General features: G+C 45.1%; 1 protein-coding gene across 1 annotated transcript; it reads right to left on the minus strand.

The window, feature by feature from the left end:
- Positions 1–1,839: 1,839 nt before the first annotated feature.
- Positions 1,840–23,636, minus strand: LOC106581039 (protein ABHD15). The gene is made up of 3 exons (XM_014162712.2): positions 22,490–23,636; positions 3,215–3,567; positions 1,840–2,652 (listed from the first exon to the last, which is right to left on the minus strand). The coding sequence occupies exons 1-3, from the start codon at positions 23,039–23,041 to the stop codon at positions 2,031–2,033; spliced, it is 1,527 nt and encodes a 508-aa protein (XP_014018187.2). The 5' UTR covers positions 23,042–23,636; the 3' UTR covers positions 1,840–2,030.

Consider the following 23,636-nt stretch of genomic DNA (forward strand, 5'->3'; position numbering starts at 1 on the left):
ATTAATATTCAGCCGTTAAATGCAAAGCTTTCTTGTGCTGCAGATACAATCCCTTATCATCCATAATATAAATCCTTTATCATCCATAATATAAATCCATTTTCATCCATAATATACATCCCTTATCATCCATAATATACATCCCTTATCATCCATAATATACATCCCTTATCATCCATAATATAAATCCTTTTTCATCCATAATATACATCCCTTATCATCCATAATATACATCCCTTATCATCCATAATATAAATCCTTTATCATCCATAATATAAATCCTTTTTCATCCATATTATACATCCTTTATCATCCATAATATACAGTGCGGCAAAAAAGTATTTAGTCAGCCACCAATTGTGCAAGTTCTCCCACTTAAAAAGATGATTCATCATCATTCATCATAGGTACACTTCAACTATGACAGACAAAATGAGAAAAAAAAATCCTGAAAATCACATTGTAGGATTTTTTATGAATTTATTTGCAAATTATGGTGGAAAATAAGTATTTGGTCAATAACAAAAGTTTATCTCAATACTTTGTTATATACCCTTTGTTGGCAATGACACAGGTCAAACGTTTTCTGTAAGTCTTCACAAGGTTTTCACACACTGTTGCTGGTATTTTGGCCCATTCCTCCATGCAGATCTCCTCTAGAGCAGTGATGTTTTGGGGCTGTCGCTGGGCAACACGGACTTTCAACTCCCTCCAAAGATTTTCTATGGGGTTGAGATCTGGAGACTGGCTAGGCCACTCCAGGACCTTGACATGCTTCTTAGGAAGCCACTCCTTCGTTGCCCGGGCGGTGTGTTTGGGATCATTGTCATGCTGAAAGACCCAGCCACGTTTCATCTTCAATGCCCTTGCTGATGGAATCAGGCTTTCACTCAAAATCTCACGATACATGGCCCCATTCATTCTTTCCTTTACACGGATCAGTCATCCTGGTCCCTTTGCAGAAAAACAGCCCCAAAGCATGATGTTTCCACCCCCATGCTTCACAGTAGGTATGGTGTTCTTTGGATGCAACTCAGCATTCTTTGTCCTCCAAACACGACAAGTTGAGTTTTTACCAAAAAGTTATATTTTGGTTTCATCTGACCATATGACATTCTCCCAATCCTCTTCTGGATCATCCAAATGCTCTCTAGCAAACTTCAGATGGGCCTTGACATGTACTGGCTTAAGCAGGGGACACGTCTGGCACTGCAGGATTTGAGTCCCTGGCGTCGTAGTGTGTTACTGATGGTAGGCTTTGTTACTTTGGTCCCAGCTCTCTGCAGGTCATTCACTAGGTCCCTCCGTGTGGTTCTGGGATTTTTGCTCACCGTTCTTGTGATCATTTTGACCCCACGGGATGAGATCTTGCGTGGAGCCCCAGATCGAGGAAGATTATCAGTGGTCTTGTATGTCTTCCATTTCCTAATAATTGCTCCCACAGTTGATTTCTTCAAACCAAGCTGCTTACCTATTGCAGATTCAGACTTCCCAGCCTGGTGTAGGTCTACAATTTTGTTTCTGGTGTCCTTTGACAGCTCTTTGGTCTTGGCCATAGTGGAGTTTGGAGTGTGACTGTTTGAGGTTGTGGACAGGTGTCTTTTATACTGATAACAAGTTCAAACAGGTGCCATTAATACAGGTAACGAGTGGAGGACAGAGGAGCCTCTTAAAGAAGTTACAGGTCTGTGAGAGCCAGAAATCTTGCTTGTTTGTAGGTGACCAAATACTTATTTTCCACCATAATTTCCAAATAAATTCATAAAAAATCCTACAATGTGATTTTCTGGATTTTTTTTCTCATTTTGTCTGTCATAGTTGACGTGTACCTATGATGAAAATTACAGGCCTCTCTCATCTTTTTATGTGGGAGAACTTGCACAATTGGTGGCTGACTAAATACTTTTTTGCCCCACTGTACATCCCTTATCACCCATAATATAAATCCCCTATCATCCATAATATAAATCCCCTATCATCCATAATATCAATCCCTTATCATCCATAATATCCAATATCATCACCCCAGCTCATCGTGTATAAGACCTCTGCCAGTTGTAGATAGTGTGTATGTTATGTGAGCATGCGGGCAGCCTCTTACAGCTACTGACACTACGATGTCTGAAGACTTTGCCCTGGCTGCTACCCCCCAGGCCCCTCCGTCTGGCAGCCTGCTTAGCCCTCTCCTCTGCCGCAATGAAGTCCGTGGTGGCCCTAAAGAACTCCAGCAGGGCCCGGTGGCTCCAGCTAGTCCCAGGTGTCCCTCCAAAGGTCCCTCCCCCAGAGAAAGCACGCCCTTCCTGGGTGTTAAAGCCACAGTGTCCCCCTCTGGTGGTCAGCAGCAGGAAGAAGTGGGGGTTGCTCTCGAAGAGTTCCAGGGGTAGGGTAGACTGGGGGTCTCCTCTGATAGGGTCATCCTGAGCACAGACACTCAGAACGGGGATGGCGACTTCGTCTACATCCCGGAGGGGTTCATTGCGTTCCCAGTAGGCCTCCCAGGCTCCACCACTGCTGCTGCTGGTGCCCGCTGCTAGGGCCGGGGCTCCTTTAGGGCCTGGCTGCTGGCAGAACAGCACCTCCTCCAGGCCACGCATGGAACAGCTGGAAAAAAGGGCATCGGTGTGCACTGTCTCACCCAGCACTGTCCTGTACCTAGATATACCCAGACAAGGACACACACACACACACACGTGTTCATGAACACACACACAAACATAAAGAAACACACACAACACCCACACACAGCCACACACACAAACAAGTACAATCAGTAAATCAAACTAGAAGAGCTGCATGGCTCTATAACATCCTTGTTAGCATTGATTGTGAAACCACAAGTTGGGTCCCGATGCCCTGCTACATCAATAGCATGGTGGGCAGCGGTTGCCATGGTAATGGTATTGTATTTTAATCAAATCCTGTAATATCAGGGTATGTGACATTAATCCATTCTTCTCCTCTTCTCAATCAGGTTTCTCTCTTTCTCTCTCCACCCTCTGCTCGCCCTCCATCCCTCCCTACCCTCTCCCTACCCTGTTTGTTTGTCCCTCCCTCACTCTCCCTTCTTCCTCTCTCTCTCCCTCCCTCCCCTCCCTCCCCTATCACTCCCTCCCCTCTCCCTCCATCTCCCCTCCATTCCTCTCCTCCTCTCTCCATCCCTCTCCTCTCCCTCTCCATCCCTCTCCTCTCCCTCCCCCCTCCCTCCATCCCTTACCTGTTGAGGCATATCTTCTGGTAAGTCACCAGAGCCCAGTGTAGGGGCCAGATGGGACCTTTCTCAAACCAGCTCTGGCAGCGGAACACTGGCGAGAGGCAAGCGGCGGCCGTCACGTAGCTGGATGAACCACACTCTCCTAGGTAGGAGAGGAGGAGGCCGGACCCCGTGCTCTCGCTCACTGCGTACAGCCGGCTCACGGGCTGCCTGTAGCGCATGTAGCGTACGGCCTCGCGTAGGTCCCCTGGGTCGCCAAACTGCTGCAGCTTGACGGTGCTGAGGGGGGTGGCGTTGTGGCTGCGCCGGTTAAACACCACAGGGAGGTAGCCGTGGGACAACGCCACCTCACAGAGCTGAAGGACAGGAAACAGAACATTATGTAATTCATGACAATATAGACCTTTATTGAATTGAAGTGACATAGCAGTGAGGTCCAATCAATCATTGGTTCACCTCACTACAGGATGAAATGTGACATCATCAAAGCTGGAGGTAGAGGAGGGACAGACAGATGGAGACACAGTGGTCAGTGTGAGCTCACATAGAGTTTGGTCAATGTAAAAGCACTATTTAAATCCATTAATGCATGACTGACTATGAACTGTGAGGTCAGAATATGTGAGGTCTTCGAAAAAGCCCTACATAAATCTAATCAACATTGAATGTTTCAACTGACTATGAACTGTAACAACACCAACACAGGCTGCATCTGAAATGGCCTCCTATTCCCTATCAAAAATAATGTACTTTATAGGGAACAGGGTGCCATTTCCAACACACCCACAGAGTATGAATGAACAGCTTCAAAGAGCTATAAGAAGACAATGATTAGAGAGACTAGAGAGACCAAGAGGAGGTGTAACAGATCACTGCATTAAATATTTACAGAGCTGAGAAACCTGCAAGAGCACATAAACCTGGATATCATCCTTTCTCTCTGTGTTTCTTTCTTTCTTTCTCTCTCTCTCTCTCTCTCTCTCTATCTCTCTCAACTTCTCTCACTCTCTCTGTTTCTATCGCTCTCTCTCTCTCTCTCTCTCTCTCTCTCTCTCTCTCTCTCTCTCTCTCTCTCTCTCTCTCTCTCTCTCACTCTCAATTCAATTAAATTAAATTCAAATGGCTTTATTGGCATGGGAAACATATGTTAACATTGCCAAAGCAAGTGCAGTAGATAATATACAAAAGTGAAATAAACAATAAAAATTAACAGTAAACATTACACTCACAGAAGTTCTCTCTCTCTCTCTCTGTCGCTCTCTCTCAACCTCTCTCCTTCCCTCTCTTTCTTTCTTTCTTTCTTTCTCTCTCTCTCTCTCTCTCTCAACCTTTCTCCCTCTGTGTTTCACTCTCTCTGTTTCTCTCTCTCTGTTTCTATCTCTTTCTCTGTCTCTCTCTCTCAACCTTTCTCCCACTCTCTTTCTATCTCTCTCTCTGTTTCTATCTCTCTCTCGCTCTGTCTCTCGATCTCTCTCAACCTCTCTCCCTCTCTCTGAATCAATTCATCCTACTACTATAGTAGATCACAGCAGTATTAATGCGGCTACACTATTTCATTGAAGTACAGCTATTTTCCAACATAAGGATGATGAGGTATAAAGCAGGTTAACTTTGCTTCAGTCCTCGGTTTGTTTTCCCTCTCGACTATGCTGCCAGTGTCGAGCCAATGAGGAATTCTTGTCACAGAGACTCGAGAAACACAGAAGCATGCACACGCCCACACACACACAAACCCATGCCTGTACAGTTGCAGACACACACCTACACACTGTCACTCAGAAGCATGCACACGCCAGCACAGTACACCTACAGTACATCCTGCCACACACACTCCTACACATGCGTCTGCAACTCATTTACACACATTCTTCAGATGAATTATGTCAAACTCTCACAAACTCCCTCAAATATTCAAGGTCCAAAATTCAGCCTGAAAACAGCTCTGTGAAGAAGACCAAATGGATTTGTCTCTGACTCGACCAACCGTAGAAATGGAAAAAGTAGAAATGACATCATCACTGTCATAACACAACTGTTAAATGCAGAGGCAAAGTCATCATACTGGAGGGGTATCACAGTCAAGTCATCATACTGGAGGGTATCACAGTCAAGTCATCATACTGGAGGGTTATCACAGTCAAGTCATCATACTGGAGGGTATCACAGTCAAGTCATCATACTGGAGGGTATCACAGTCAAGTCATCATACTGGAGGGTATCACAGTCAAGTCATCATACTGGAGGGGTATCAAAGTCAAGTCATCATACTGGAGGGGTATCACAGTCAAGTCATCATACTGGAGGGTATCACAGTCAAGTCATCATACTGGAGGGGTATCACAGTCAAGTCATCATACTGGAGGGTATCACAGTCAAGTCATCATACTGGAGGGGTATCACAGTCAAGTCATCATACTGGAGGGGTATCACAGTCAAGTCATCATACTGGAGGGTATCACAGTCAAGTCATCATACTGGAGGGGTATCACAGTCAAGTCATCATACTGGAGGGGTATCACAGTCAAGTCATCATACTGGAGGGGTATCACAGTCAAGTCATCATACTGGATGGGTATCACAGTCAAGTCATCATACTGGAGGGTATCACAGTCAAGTCATCATACTGGAGGGTATCACAGTCAAGTCATCATACTGGTGGGGTATCACAGTCAAGTCATCACACTGGAGGGTATCACAGTCAAGTCATCATACTGGTGGGGTATCACAGTCAAGTCATCATACTGGAGGGTATCACAGTCAAGTCATCATACTGGAGGGTATCACAGTCAAGTCATCATACTGGAGGGGTATCACAGTCAAGTCATCATACTGGAGGGGTATCACAGTCAAGTCATCATACTGGAGGGTATCACAGTCAAGTCATCATACTGGAGGGGTATCACAGTCAAGTCATCATACTGGAGGGTATCACAGTCAAGTCATCATACTGGAGGGGTATCACAGTCAAGTCATCATACTGGAGGGGTATCACAGTCAAGTCATCATACTGGAGGGTATCACAGTCAAGTCATCATACTGGAGGGGTATCACAGTCAAGTCATCATACTGGAGGGTATCACAGTCAAGTCATCATACTGGAGGGGTATCACAGTCAAGTCATCATACTGGAGGGTATCACAGTCAAGTCATCATACTGGAGGGGTATCACAGTCAAGTCATCATACTGGAGGGGTATCACAGTCAAGTCATCATACTGGAGGGGTATCACAGTCAAGTCATCATACTGGATGGGTATCACAGTCAAGTAATCATACTGGAGGGTATCACAGTCAAGTCATCATACTGGAGGGTATCACAGTCAAGTCATCATACTGGTGGGGTATCACAGTCAAGTCATCACACTGGAGGGTATCACAGTCAAGTCATCATACTGGTGGGTATCACAGTCAAGTCATCATACTGGAGGGTATCACAGTCAAGTCATCATACTGGTGGGGTATCACAGTCAAGTCATCACACTGGAGGGTATCACAGTCAAGTCATCATACTGGTGGGGTATCACAGTCATGTCATCATACTGGTGGGGTATCACAGTCAAGTCATCATACTGGTGGGGTATCACAGTCAAGTCATCATACTGGAGGGGTATCACAGTCAAGTCATCATACTGGAGGGTATCACAGTCAAGTCATCATACTGGAGGGTATCACAGTCAAGTCATCATACTGGAGGGTATCACAGTCAAGTCATCACACTGGTGGGGTATCACAGTCAAGTCATCACACTGGAGGGGTATCACAGTCAAGTCATCATACTGGAGGGGTATCACAGTCAAGTCATCATACTGGAGGGTATCACAGTCAAGTCATCATACTGTTGGGGTATCACAGTCAAGTCATCACACTGGAGTGTATCACAGTCAAGTCATCATACTGGTGGGGTATCACAGTCAAGTCATCATACTGGAGGGTATCACAGTCAAGTCATCATACTGGAGGGTATCACAGTCAAGTCATCATACTGGTGGGGTATCACAGTCAAGTCATCACACTGGAGGGTATCACAGTCAAGTCATCATACTGGTGGGGTATCACAGTCATGTCATCATACTGGTGGGGTATCACAGTCAAGTCATCATACTGGTGGGGTATCACAGTCAAGTCATCATACTGGAGGGGTATCACAGTCAAGTCATCATACTGGAGGGTATCACAGTCAAGTCATCATACTGGAGGGTATCACAGTCAAGTCATCACACTGGTGGGGTATCACAGTCAAGTCATCACACTGGAGGGGTATCACAGTCAAGTCATCATACTGGAGGGGTATCACAGTCAAGTCATCATACTGGAGGGTATCACAGTCAAGTCATCACACTGGTGGGGTATCACAGTCAAGTCATCACACTGGAGGGGTATCACAGTCAAGTCATCATACTGGAGGGTATCACAGTCAAGTCATCACACTGGTGGGGTATCACAGTCAAGTCATCACACTGGAGGGGTATCACAGTCAAGTCATCATACTGGAGGGGTATCACAGTCAAGTCATCATACTGGAGGGTATCACAGTCAAGTCATCATACTGGAGGGGTATCACAGTCAAGTCATCATACTGGAGGTTATCACAGTCAAGTCATCATACTGGAGGGGTATCACAGTCAAGTCATCATACTGGAGGGTATCACTGTCAAGTCAATATACTGGTGGGGTATCACAGTCAAGTCATCATACTGGAGGGGTATCACAGTCAAGTCATCATACTGGAGGGCTATCACAGTCAAGTCATCATACTGGAGGGGTATCACAGTCAAGTCATCATACTGGAGGGTATCACAGTCAAGTCATCATACTGGAGGGTATCACAGTCAAGTCATCATACTGGTGGGGTATCACAGTCAAGTCATCATACTGGAGGGGTATCACAGTCAAGTCATCATACTGGAGGGTATCACAGTCAAGTCATCATACTGGAGGGTATCACAGTCAAGTCATCATACTGGAGGGGTATCAAAGTCAAGTCATCATACTGGAGGGGTATCACAGTCAACTCATCATACTGGAGGGGTATCACTGTCAAGTCATCATACTGGAGGGTATCACAGTCAAGTCATCATACTGGAGGGTATCACAATCAAGTCATCATACTGGAGGGTATCACAGTCAAGTCATCATACTGGAGGGTATCACAGTCAAGTCATCATACTGGAGGGGTATCACAGTCAAGTCATCATACTGGAGGGGTATCACAGTCAAGTCATCATCATACTGGAGGGTATCACAGTCAAGTCATCATACTGGAGGGTATCACAGTCAAGTCATCATACTGGAGGGTATCACAGTCAAGTCATCATACTGGAGGGTATCACAGTCAAGTCATTATACTGGAGGGTATCACAGTCAAGTCATCATACTGGAGGGGTATCACAGTCAAGTCATCATACTGGAGGGGTATCACAGTCAAGTCATCATACTGGAGGGTATCACAGTCAAGTCATCATACTGGAGGGTATCACAGTCAAGTCATCATACTGGTGGGGTATCACAGTCAAGTCATCATACTGGTGGGGTATCACAGTCAAGTCATCATACTGGAGGGGTATCACAGTCAAGTCATCATACTGGAGGGGTATCACATTCAAGTCATCATACTGGAGGGGTATCACAGTCAAGTCATCATACTGGAGGGGTATCACTGTCAAGTCATCATACTGGTGGGGTATCACAGTCAAGTCATCATACTGGAGGGGTATCACAGTCAAGTCATCATACTGGAGGGGTATCACAGTCAAGTCATCATACTGGAGGGGTATCACAGTCAAGTCATCATACTGGAGGGGTATCAGGGTCAAGTCATCATACTGGAGGGGTATCACAGTCAAGTCATCATACTGGAGGGGTATCACAGTCAAGTCATCATACTGGAGGGGTATCACAGTCAAGTCATCATACTGGAGGGTATCACAGTCAAGTCATCATACTGGAGGGTATCACAGTCAAGTCATCATACTGGAGGGGTATCACAGTCAAGTCATCATACTGGAGGGGTATCACAGTCAAGTCATCATACTGGAGGGTATCACAGTCAAGTCATCATACTGGAGGGTATCACAGTCAAGTCATCATACTGGAGGGGTATCACAGTCAAGTCATCATACTGGAGGGTATCACAGTCAAGTCATCATACTGGAGGGTATCACAGTCAAGTCATCACACTGGTGGGGTATCACAGTCAAGTCATCATACTGGGGGGTATCACAGTCAAGTCATCATACTGGTGGGGTATCACAGTCAAGTCATCATACTGGAGGGTATCACAGTCAAGTCATCATACTGGTGGGGTATCACAGTCAAGTCATCATACTGGTGGGGTATCACAGTCAAGTCATCATACTGGAGGGTATCACAGTCAAGTCATCATACTGGAGGGTATCACAGTCAAGTCATCATACTGGAGGGTATCACAGTCAAGTCATTATACTGGAGGGTATCACAGTCAAGTCATCATACTGGAGGGGTATCACAGTCAAGTCATCATACTGGAGGGTATCACAGTCAAGTCATCATACTGGAGGGTATCACAGTCAAGTCATCACACTGGTGGGGTATCACAGTCAAGTCATCATACTGGAGGATATCACAGTCAAGTCATCATACTGGTGGGGTATCACAGTCAAGTCATCATACTGGAGGGTATCACAGTCAAGTCATCATACTGGTGGGGTATCACAGTCAAGTCATCATACTGGTGGGGTATCACAGTCAAGTCATCATACTGGAGGGTATCACAGTCAAGTCATCATACTGGAGGGGTATCACAGTCAAGTCATCATACTGGAGGGGTATCACAGTCAAGTCATCATACTGGAGGGTATCACAGTCAAGTCATCATACTGGTGGGGTATCACAGTCAAGTCATCATACTGGAGGGGTATCACGGTCAAGTCATCATACTGGAGGGGTATCACAGTCAAGTCATCATACTGGAGGGTATCACAGTCAAGTCATCATACTGGAGGGTATCACAGTCAAGTCATCATACTGGAGGGGTATCACAGTCAAGTCATCATACTGGAGGGTATCACAGTCAAGTCATCATACTGGAGGGTATCACAGTCAAGTCATCACACTGGTGGGGTATCACAGTCAAGTCATCATACTGGAGGGTATCACAGTCAAGTCATCATACTGGTGGGGTATCACAGTCAAGTCATCATACTGGAGGGTATCACAGTCAAGTCATCATACTGGTGGGGTATCACAGTCAAGTCATCATACTGGTGGGGTATCACAGTCAAGTCATCATACTGGAGGGTATCACAGTCAAGTCATCATACTGGAGGGTATCACAGTCAAGTCATCATACTGGAGGGTATCACAGTCAAGTCATCATACTGGAGGGGTATCACAGTCAAGTCATCATACTGGAGGGGTATCACAGTCAAGTCATCATACTGGAGGGTATCACAGTCAAGTCATCATACTGGAGGGGTATCACAGTCAAGTCATCATACTGGAGGGTATCACAGTCAAGTCATCATACTGGGGGGTATCACAGTCAAGTCATCATACTGGAGGGGTATCACAGTCAAGTCATCATACTGGGGGGTATCACAGTCAAGTCATCATACTGGTGGGGTATCACAGTCAAGTCATCATACTGGAGGGTATCACAGTCAAGTCATCATACTGGAGGGGTATCACAGTCAAGTCATCATACTGGAGGGGTATCACAGTCAAGTCATCATACTGGAGGGGTATCACAGTCAAGTCATCATACTGGAGGGGTATCACAGTCAAGTCATCATACTGGAGGGGTATCACAGTCAAGTCATCATACTGGAGGGTATCACAGTCAAGTCATCATACTGGAGGGGTATCACAGTCAAGTCATCATACTGGAGGGGTATCACGGTCAAGTCATCATACTGGAGGGGTATCACAGTCAAGTCATCATACTGGAGGGTATCACAGTCAAGTCATCATACTGGAGGGTATCACAGTCAAGTCATCATACTGGAGGGGTATCACAGTCAAGTCATCATACTGGAGGGGTATCACAGTCAAGTCATCATACTGGAGGGTATCACAGTCAAGTCATTATACTGGAGGGTATCACAGTCAAGTCATCATACTGGAGGGGTATCACAGTCAAGTCATCATACTGGAGGGTATCACAGTCAAGTCATCATACTGGAGGGTATCACAGTCAAGTCATCACACTGGTGGGGTATCACAGTCAAGTCATCATACTGGAGGGGTATCACAGTCAAGTCATCATACTGGAGGGGTATCACAGTCAAGTCATCATCATACTGGAGGGTATCACAGTCAAGTCATCATACTGGAGGGTATCACAGTCAAGTCATCATACTGGAGGGTATCACAGTCAAGTCATCATACTGGAGGGTATCACAGTCAAGTCATTATACTGGAGGGTATCACAGTCAAGTCATCATACTGGAGGGGTATCACAGTCAAGTCATCATACTGGAGGGGTATCACAGTCAAGTCATCATACTGGAGGGTATCACAGTCAAGTCATCATACTGGAGGGTATCACAGTCAAGTCATCATACTGGTGGGGTATCACAGTCAAGTCATCATACTGGTGGGGTATCACAGTCAAGTCATCATACTGGAGGGTATCACAGTCAAGTCATCATACTGGAGGGGTATCACATTCAAGTCATCATACTGGAGGGGTATCACAGTCAAGTCATCATACTGGAGGGTATCACTGTCAAGTCATCATACTGGTGGGGTATCACAGTCAAGTCATCATACTGGAGGGGTATCACAGTCAAGTCATCATACTGGAGGGCTATCACAGTCAAGTCATCATACTGGAGGGGTATCACAGTCAAGTCATCATACTGGAGGGTATCAGGGTCAAGTCATCATACTGGAGGGGTATCACAGTCAAGTCATCATACTGGAGGGGTATCACAGTCAAGTCATCATACTGGAGGGTATCACAGTCAAGTCATCATACTGGAGGGTATCACAGTCAAGTCATCATACTGGTGGGGTATCACAGTCAAGTCATCAAACTGGAGGGGTATCACAGTCAAGTCATCATACTGGAGGGTATCACAGTCAAGTCATCATACTGGAGGGTATCACAGTCAAGTCATCATACTGGAGGGGTATCAAAGTCAACTCATCATACTGGAGGGGTATCACAGTCAACTCATCATACTGGAGGGGTATCACAGTCAAGTCATCATACTGGAGGGTATCACAGTCAAGTCATCATACTGGAGGGTATCACAGTCAAGTCATCATACTGGAGGGTATCACAGTCAAGTCATCATACTGGAGGGGTATCACAGTCAAGTCATCATACTGGAGGGGTATCACAGTCAAGTCATCATCATACTGGAGGGTATCACAGTCAAGTCATCATATTGGAGGGTATCACAGTCAAGTCATCATACTGGAGGGTATCACAGTCAAGTCATCATACTGGAGGGGTATCACAGTCAAGTCATCATACTGGAGGGTATCACAGTCAAGTCATCATACTGGAGGGTATCACAGTCAAGTCATTATACTGGAGGGTATCACAGTCAAGTCATCATACTGGAGGGGTATCACAGTCAAGTCATCATACTGGAGGGTATCACAGTCAAGTCATCATACTGGAGGGTATCACAGTCAAGTCATCACACTGGTGGGGTATCACAGTCAAGTCATCATACTGGAGGATATCACAGTCAAGTCATCATACTGGTGGGGTATCACAGTCAAGTCATCATACTGGAGGGTATCACAGTCAAGTCATCATACTGGTGGGGTATCACAGTCAAGTCATCATACTGGTGGGGTATCACAGTCAAGTCATCATACTGGAGGGTATCACAGTCAAGTCATCATACTGGAGGGTATCACAGTCAAGTCATCATACTGGAGGGTATCACAGTCAAGTCATTATACTGGAGGGTATCACAGTCAAGTCATCATACTGGAGGGGTATCACAGTCAAGTCATCATACTGGAGGGTATCACAGTCAAGTCATCATACTGGAGGGTATCACAGTCAAGTCATCACACTGGTGGGGTATCACAGTCAAGTCATCATACTGGAGGATATCACAGTCAAGTCATCATACTGGTGGGGTATCACAGTCAAGTCATCATACTGGAGGGTATCACAGTCAAGTCATCATACTGGTGGGGTATCACAGTCAAGTCATCATACTGGTGGGGTATCACAGTCAAGTCATCATACTGGAGGGTATCACAGTCAAGTCATCATACTGGAGGGGTATCACATTCAAGTCATCATACTGGAGGGGTATCACAGTCAAGTCATCATACTGGAGGGTATCACTGTCAAGTCATCATACTGGTGGGGTATCACAGTCAAGTCATCATACTGGAGGGGTATCACAGTCAAGTCATCATACTGGAGGGCTATCACAGTCAAGTCATCATACTGGAGGGGTATCACAGTCAAGTCATCATACTGGAGGGTATCAGGGTCAAGTCATCATACTGGAGGGTATCACAGTCAAGTCATCATACTGGAGGGTATCACAGTCAAGTCATTATACTGGAGGGTATCACAGTCAAGTCATCATACTGGAGGGGTATCACAGTCAAGTCATCATACTGGAGGGTATCACAGTCAAGTCATCATACTGGAGGGTATCACAGTCAAGTCATCACACTGGTGGGGTATCACAGTCAAGTCATCATACTGGAGGATATCACAGTCAAGTCATCATACTGGTGGGGTATCACAGTCAAGTCATCATACTGGAGGGTATCACAGTCAAGTCATCATACTGGTGGGGTATCACAGTCAAGTCATCATACTGGTGGGGTATCACAGTCAAGTCATCATACTGGAGGGTATCACAGTCAAGTCATCATACTGGAGGGTATCACAGTCAAGTCATCATACTGGAGGGTATCACAGTCAAGTCATTATACTGGAGGGTATCACAGTCAAGTCATCATACTGGAGGGGTATCACAGTCAAGTCATCATACTGGAGGGTATCACAGTCAAGTCATCATACTGGAGGGTATCACAGTCAAGTCATCACACTGGTGGGGTATCACAGTCAAGTCATCATACTGGAGGATATCACAGTCAAGTCATCATACTGGTGGGGTATCACAGTCAAGTCATCATACTGGAGGGTATCACAGTCAAGTCATCATACTGGTGGGGTATCACAGTCAAGTCATCATACTGGTGGGGTATCACAGTCAAGTCATCATACTGGAGGGTATCACAGTCAAGTCATCATACTGGAGGGGTATCACATTCAAGTCATCATACTGGAGGGGTATCACAGTCAAGTCATCATACTGGAGGGTATCACTGTCAAGTCATCATACTGGTGGGGTATCACAGTCAAGTCATCATACTGGAGGGGTATCACAGTCAAGTCATCATACTGGAGGGCTATCACAGTCAAGTCATCATACTGGAGGGGTATCACAGTCAAGTCATCATACTGGAGGGTATCAGGGTCAAGTCATCATACTGGAGGGGTATCACAGTCAAGTCATCATACTGGAGGGGTATCACAGTCAAGTCATCATACTGGAGGGTATCACAGTCAAGTCATCATACTGGAGGGTATCACAGTCAAGTCATCATACTGGAGGGTATCACAGTCAAGTCATCATACTGGAGGGGTATCAAAGTCAAGTCATCATACTGGAGGGGTATCACAGTCAACTCATCATACTGGAGGGGTATCACAGTCAAGTCATCATACTGGAGGGTATCACAGTCAAGTCATCATACTGGAGGGTATCACAGTCAAGTCATCATACTGGAGGGTATCACAGTCAAGTCATCATACTGGAGGGGTATCACAGTCAAGTCATCATACTGGAGGGGTATCACAGTCAAGTCATCATCATACTGGAGGGTATCACAGTCAAGTCATCATACTGGAGGGTATCACAGTCAAGTCATCATACTGGAGGGTATCACAGTCAAGTCATCATACTGGAGGGGTATCACAGTCAAGTCATCATACTGGAGGGTATCACAGTCAAGTCATCATACTGGAGGGTATCACAGTCAAGTCATTATACTGGAGGGTATCACAGTCAAGTCATCATACTGGAGGGGTATCACAGTCAAGTCATCATACTGGAGGGTATCACAGTCAAGTCATCATACTGGAGGGTATCACAGTCAAGTCATCACACTGGTGGGGTATCACAGTCAAGTCATCATACTGGAGGATATCACAGTCAAGTCATCATACTGGTGGGGTATCACAGTCAAGTCATCATACTGGAGGGTATCACAGTCAAGTCATCATACTGGTGGGGTATCACAGTCAAGTCATCATACTGGTGGGGTATCACAGTCAAGTCATCATACTGGAGGGTATCACAGTCAAGTCATCATACTGGAGGATATCACAGTCAAGTCATCATACTGGTGGGGTATCACAGTCAAGTCATCATACTGGAGGGTATCACAGTCAAGTCATCATACTGGTGGGGTATCACAGTCAAGTCATCATACTGGTGGGGTATCACAGTCAAGTCATCATACTGGAGGGTATCACAGTCAAGTCATCATACTGGAGGGGTATCACATTCAAGTCATCATACTGGAGGGGTATCACAGTCAAGTCATCATACTGGAGGGTATCACTGTCAAGTCATCATACTGGTGGGGTATCATAGTCAAGTCATCATACTGGAGGGGTATCACAGTCAAGTCATCATACTGGAGGGCTATCACAGTCAAGTCATCATACTGGAGGGGTATCACAGTCAAGTCATCATACTGGAGGGTATCAGGGTCAAGTCATCATACTGGAGGGGTATCACAGTCAAGTCATCATACTGGAGGGGTATCACAGTCAAGTCATCATACTGGAGGGTATCACAGTCAAGTCATCATACTGGAGGGTATCACAGTCAAGTCATCATACTGGTGGGGTATCACAGTCAAGTCATCATACTGGAGGGGTATCACAGTCAAGTCATCATACTGGAGGGTATCACAGTCAAGTCATCATACTGGAGGGTATCACAGTCAAGTCATCATACTGGAGGGGTATCAAAGTCAAGTCATCATACTGGAGGGGTATCACAGTCAACTCATCATACTGGAGGGGTATCACAGTCAAGTCATCATACTGGAGGGTATCACAGTCAAGTCATCATACTGGAGGGTATCACAGTCAAGTCATCATACTGGAGGGTATCACAGTCAAGTCATCATACTGGAGGGGTATCACAGTCAAGTCATTATACTGGAGGGGTATCACAGTCAAGTCATCATCATACTGGAGGGTATCACAGTCAAGTCATCATACTGGAGGGTATCACAGTCAAGTCATCATACTGGATGGGTATCACAGTCAAGTCATCATACTGGAGGGGTATCACAGTCAAGTCATCATACTGGAGGGCTATCACAGTCAAGTCATCATACTGGAGGGGTATCACAGTCAAGTCATCATACTGGAGGGGTATCACAGTCAAGTCATCATACTGGAGGGGTATCACAGTCAAGTCATCATACTGGAGGGTATCACAGTCAAGTCATCATACTGGAGGGTATCACAGTCAAGTCATCATACTGGTGGGGTATCACAGTCAAGTCATCATACTGGAGGGGTATCACAGTCAAGTCATCATACTGGAGGGTATCACAGTCAAGTCATCATACTGGAGGGTATCACAGTCAAGTCATCATACTGGAGGGTATCACAGTCAAGTCATCATACTGGAGGGGTATCACAGTCAAGTCATCATACTGGAGGGGTATCACAGTCAAGCTCATCATACTGGAGGGTATCACAGTCAAGTCATCATACTGGAGGGTATCACAGTCAAGTCATCATACTGGAGGGTATCACAGTCAAGTCATCATACTGGAGGGGTATCACAGTCAAGTCATCATACTGGAGGGTATCACAGTCAAGTCATCATACTGGAGGGTATCACAGTCAAGTCATTATACTGGAGGGTATCACAGTCAAGTCATCATACTGGTGGGGTATCACAGTCAAGTCATCATACTGGTGGGGTATCACAGTCAAGTCATCATACTGGAGGGTATCACAGTCAAGTCATCATACTGGAGGGGTTCATCATCAGCATTCCTAGTTTGATTAAATGCTTATAGCAACTTAATCATCAGTGCAACAATGCGTGAGCTAACACAGAACTTGGGCTTCTGCCATGTTGAAAGACTGGGTTCATTTTGAACAACGCACAGAATGTGTGTTTTATGAACCAGGTATTTGTCTAGCTCCGAATTACCATAGTTCAGTCTTACTCACTGCCTTGACTAATTAATAAATGTGCAGTAAACAGTATGGTGTCCTGTGTCTGGACACCAGGCTGTAAAATCCACACTCAGACGTGAGCTCACCTTTGGCTCTACGTCTGACTTTAATGTTGTTCCCTCCCTTCTCTCGGTCCCTTCCTAATCTCCTTCACAGATTTGACAGTACTGGATAGGCGAAAGCAATAGGGTGAAAACTATTTGGAGCTGAATGCTTATACAAACCCAGTAGTCTCAGATCTGCATTGGGGAGTTAATGGGAGTGGAAAACTCTTTTGGAATGAAATGAAGCCCTAGTCAGAAGGAACTCTGAAAGATCGCAGACTAGCTGGGGCGTTGGGGAGGGAGAGGGCTTTAAAACCTATAACTGTCCTGTAACAAATCATCCACGCACACCTTGCATAGTTTTCATACTGTATAGCCAGGCCAGCAAGACTATGGAGGTGTCCCAAATGACACCCTATTCTCTATATAGTGCACTACATATGGAATAGGGTGCCATTTGGGACACACATTGAAACGTCATCCTTTCATCCACATCTCTCTCTTCCTCTCCCTGTCTCTTCTTATCCTCTCTCTCTCTCTCTCTCTCTCTCTCTCTCTCCCGCTCTCCTCTCCCTGTCTCTCCTTATCCTCTCTCTCTCTCTCTTCCGCTCTCCTCTCCCTGTCTCTTCTTATCCTCTCTCTCTCTCTCTCTCTCTCCTCTCCCTGTCTCTTCTTATCCTCTCTCTCTCTCTCTCTCTCTCTCTCCTCTCCCTGTCTCTTCTTTTCCTCTCTTTCTCTCTCTCTCTCTCTCCTCTCCCTGTCTCTTCTTATCCTCTCTTTCTCTCTCTCTCCTCTCCCTGTCTCTTCTTTTCCTCTCTTTCTCTCTCTTCCGCTCTCCTCTCCCTGTCTCCTTATCCCCTCTCTCTCCCTCTCTCGCTCTCTTCTCCCTGTCTCTTCTTTTCCTCTCTCTCTCTCTCTCTCTCTATTCTCCATGTCTCTTCTTATCCCCTCTCTCTCCCTCTCTCGCTCTCTTCTCCCTGTCTCTTCTTTTCCTCTCTCTCTCTCTCTCTCTCTCTATTCTCCATGTCTCTTCTTATCCTCTCTCTCTCTCTCTCTCTCTCTCTCCCTCCCGCTCTCCTCTCCCTGTCTCTTCTTATCCTCTCTCTCTCTCTCTCTCACGCTCTCCTCTCCCAGTCTCTTCTTATCTGCTTTCTCTCTCTCCCTCTCCTTCTCTCTACCTCATTCTTTCTTTCACACACACACACACACACACACACACACACACACACACACACACACACACACACACACACACACACACACACACACACACACACACACACACACACACACACACACACATTCACACACACACACACACACACACACACAAACACACACACACACACACACACACAATTGGAGCTGACCCAGAAAGACAAAATAAAAAATATTCAAACAAAATTGGCCCTTTACTCACTCTCTCTTTCTACCTCTCTCTTTCTTCCTTTCATCCCATCACCTTCTCTCTCACTCTGATGCTCACTCGGTCTCTCAGGAAAAAGGAAAGTCAAATCTGACATAAGTCGCTTTTAGTTCAATCTTTCTTCCCATATCCTAATCTATCTCCCACCTATCCCACTCTCTCTTTCATTCCCCATCTCCCTAGGCTACAGACAAAAAACAAAATTCACTTTAACTTTTATCTTGAATTCCTTTTCTTCTTGTCCATGTTCTGTTATAATCTCCACCCGACACAGCCAGAAGAGGACTGGCCACCTCTCATAGCCTGGTTCCTCTCTAGGTTTCTTCCTAGGTTCTGGCCTTTCTAGGGAGTTTTTCCTAGCCACCGTGCTTCTACACCTGCATTGCTTGCTGTTTGGGGTTTTAGGCTGGGTTTCTGTACAGCACTTTGAGATATCAGCCGATGTAAAAAGGGCTTTATAAATAAATTTGATTTGATTTGATTCAGTTCTCCATCTCCCAGAAAATAGTAAAGTCACGTTTGACACATCTGACAGAATTGATCTTTCTCCAAATCTCCCTCTCGCATCTCTCATTCTCCCTATCTCTCCCTCTCCCCCTTCCATCTCTTCCTCCCTCATCTCCCTAGGCTACAATCATTCACTTAAACCTTAGACGAATTCCCTTTTTTTCTGCTGATTGCTGACAGGCTGTTTATAGTGAATCAGCGCCTATGAATGCTCCCATTGTTGACAGAATAGGCAGGTAGGGGGTGCTGGCAGTCAAGGTAGTGACTTATTGTTGCTCTCGAAAGTAACAGTAACATAAATCAGGCTTGGAACAATGCAAGCCAGATTGGCCGGTTTTACACTCAATTGGGCTACTTTATAGTGGATTGGGCAGGTGTTTTTGATCTGGTTTGGGTAGAAAGTGTCAAAAGAATGTGGCAACATTATCTGGACTGCAGGGTACAGTGACTCATTATAAGGCGTTAACGGGCATTGGAGTGTAGTCTTGTCCCAGATCTGTTAGTGCTGTCTTGCTGATTTGTATTTATTTAGTAGGGGGTGGTAATGGAATGAGTTGGCAAGACAGCACAAAATGATCCAGGACTATGCTATTGGGAGTGCAGCTGCAGTGACGTGATCCTTTCACTCACAGCCCGCCAAGGTAGAGCAAAGCCTTCTTAAAGCATTTCTCAATTACCACAATCACTGTTCTGAAGCCCTGGTTTTATCGCATGGCACTGTGCTCTTGTTGTCCACTTTCTTGCTCTCCTCCTCAGCTTGCCAAGACTGACTTGAACCAAGATGCCCCCCATGCTCAATGGGAATATGCATTGGCACTAGTCATTTCTCATATCTTGTCCAACCTCCTTTTTTACACCACCGCAATGATGAATTAGACATAATTTCACTGTTATGTAATTTCACCATTACAAAAATCTTCATTGAACCTTCACCAATTAATGGTATAGCAGTGAATTGTATGACCATGAGACAGGCTTTGTTATGTTACGAAATAAGTCATAATAACTACACTGTACCGGAAAACAGTAAATAATATGTTAATTTGGAGTATTATCAACAGTAAAATACTCTGAAACATTTTGTTACAGCATACTGTACATTACGGTGCATTGTGGGGAAATGTTGTGGGCGGGGAAAGAATTGCTGTATTTCAAATGGTAACGTAATTCCACCCCACACAATATAGTACAGTACCGTATCTTTGGAGCACCAAAAACCTTTTGACCACTAGTGGGTACATGGTATTGTTGTTGTATTACAGTTTTTTCCAACTGCTTACACACAAAATCTTTTCATGTCACACGATTTTTGAAACCTCTCACTCAAAGTGCAAAACTACACACCAAATATCCAAAACCATAAGCTATTTCTCAGCCTTTGACTCAGTTGTCAATTGCATAAAACAAGGCGCTGGAAAGTGTATGATCGCCAACCCTATGCCCGCATGCCGCTTCTCCAGGCAATGGAGGACGCATGTGGGAACATAGAGGTTGCCTCTGTCCAAGGTTGGATACGCCATGCTAGGAGATACTTCCCTAGATGTTTGGCAAGAGAAAACGTATCTTGTGATGTGGACGAAGTATTGTGGCCAGACCCAGCCCGGAGAAGAGATGAAGCGTAGCTTAGCACTGGTGACTGCCCCCGCCCACCAATTCCTGGACTGCCCCCCCCGGGACCCCACACACACAATTGTGTTCTTTACTGTATTCTAAAGAATATACTTTTGGTTTACATATGTTTATGGTTTTGTTGTATGCTACTGTATACAACAGTAATGTTTGGCCTAATAAATATTTGATGTTCCTACATTGCATTGGTGTTTACAGTGTACTTGTTACCCCTCTCAGCAGATTACTTTCACTGTAGAACATTGTATTGCAATGTAGATATAAGCCTATGAAAGACCAAAGAGCTTTAGATTTAGAACAACAGTGTTTAAATGGTATATCCAAAAATGTACTATAATGAAAGCAGTGTTTGCCATTTGATGCAAATGCTTCATTCTGACATGTGTTTATGGCATTTTGAATGCAGTGTTACATTTTGAAGGAGATGTGAGGCATTTTGCATTTTGTGTGTGCAGTTTAGGGAATTGTGTGTAGAGTTTTGAAAAAAAGGACACAGTTTTGAAAACGTGTGTAAGCAGTTGGAAAAAACGGTAACATATTTTGAGGGGAGCCCTGTAAGAGGCTATATTTGTTGCACCTGTGAGTGAGAATGCTGCAACAATTTAACTAATGTCTGGTTATAGTGCCCCATCAACTTGTATAGGGGACAGACTGGAATGGCAGCAAGTCTTAAACCTTAAATGGTTGAGCATTTTGCTATGTCCTTTTGGTCTCTTTTGCCCTGTAGTTGCTGCCAGTTTGGAAGCCTTTGTTAAGCCTCTAGAAGTACAAATGATATAAAATACACAATATTCATTAATATGCTGTAATGAGTGAACACTTTACCTAGCAGCCAACCTGCTTGCACTAATGCCTTGTAATTACAGTAAAATACTGTGAAATACAAACCCCTCCCCTCAATGAATTTCATTCATCCATCCATTCATTCAGATTACGGTAGCATTTTACTTGTTACAGTATAATACAGTCAATCTTACTGCATTGAACTGTATGTCATTATACAGTACTTGCTTTGATACCGTATTATTAGAGTAGGTGTAATGTTATATGAAATACTGCATTTTACTTGCCACCAAGCTGCCTGTAAACTGCTGTCAAATTCACAGGTACCCCTTTACAGTGTAGAGCTGATGTCTAGAGTTTATGTGAATCTTATTTTCGCCCCTGAGACTGTCCACAACAGTCCCTAATAGACATCCATAGAACGGTACGATGTGTTCTAAATAACAGCTATGATGTCAGAGCAAAGGTAAAAAGGAGCAAGACAACTAGCATAATGTAGCCCTCATTAAGACCATAAGACTAATAGGGCCCAGGTGGGCCCAGGGCACATTGTGGCTGAGGGTGTTTTCACTTGATGAACAAGAACAAGCCTGGTTATGATCAAATATTACATTACATTTCATCATTCATTCATTAAACTACCTTCAGCACATTTTTTGTGATTTTCCCAAAAGAGTTGGGAATGATGAGGAGGATGGGGCTCGTGGAATTACTCGAGGTTCTCCTCCGTTTCTGGTATGACGCACCGGCCATCGACACTGCCCAGTCCAGCGCCACCAGACCGTCGTCGCTCAACTGCAGGTAGTCCCGCACGAAATACGCCGGGCTCTCGTACGGCCAGCACGCGCCGTAGACTGTCTGAAGAAACGCACTCGCCCGCCAAGTCCATCCAGTGCACGCTGTGAAATTGCTGAAAGTCCTGCAGTGTTTGAAGAGATAGTTGGCCAGCGCCGAGGGTTTGCATATCAGCGCAACATCGGGGACTTTATTCTCACCTGCCCTGTCCGATGTCTGGGCATTAGCAAGGTCCACCGGGACCCCCCGGTCTGAGACCATCTCCTTCGTCTGCCGCCGTGAAATTCCGAGTCCCTGGAGGAGTGCGTCTGGCTCGCCCTGGGTACCAAAATATTTCCAAGCTGGCCAAATGACGGTCACCAGAATCCCAATACACAAAGCAACTAGCCATTCCAGCATTTTGACGGTGGGGTCAATTCCTCGGATGTTCAATAGGGCTACAGTTATGTTTTAATTAAAGTCAACCAAAACTAATATCAAAGCACAAAGAATAATCCGGGCCATTTTCGTTTGGTTGAAGTCCTCTTCTCACAAAGCACAACGTGCGCGTAACCATATAGGCTACCTGCTTTCTTTGGGATAAACCAGAATGCGCACAACAGGGTCTCCACTTTCTTTCCTACAGTAACATTTCAACTGTGATATCTCCAGCCTTATATGGTTAATTAAGTTTTCAGTTCAGAAGCAATCCTTATTGAAAACAGATTATTGAAGCAGAAATTTCGATGGCTGATCGTAACTGTAAACTGGAGAATACCCACCGTCGCCTCTACTGTGTTTCAAAATAAAGCACTCCACTCCAGATGGGCTGCCTTCCTCTACGTCTATTCCTGGGTAAATTAAGCAAAGTGTTTTCTCCTTCACCACATGAAAGGCATGGACACCCCCTCTCCAAGTCGTTTCAAATCGGGATACATGGTGTTCTCGGCGCGCGCCTTTGAATTGTCAGTAATTTAATGCAGAGCTGCGTAAACTTCGCTCCTCAATCTCAACA

This window comes from Salmo salar, chromosome ssa20 (genome assembly GCF_905237065.1).
Source record: "Salmo salar chromosome ssa20, Ssal_v3.1, whole genome shotgun sequence".
Lineage (NCBI taxonomy): Eukaryota > Metazoa > Chordata > Actinopteri > Salmoniformes > Salmonidae > Salmo > Salmo salar.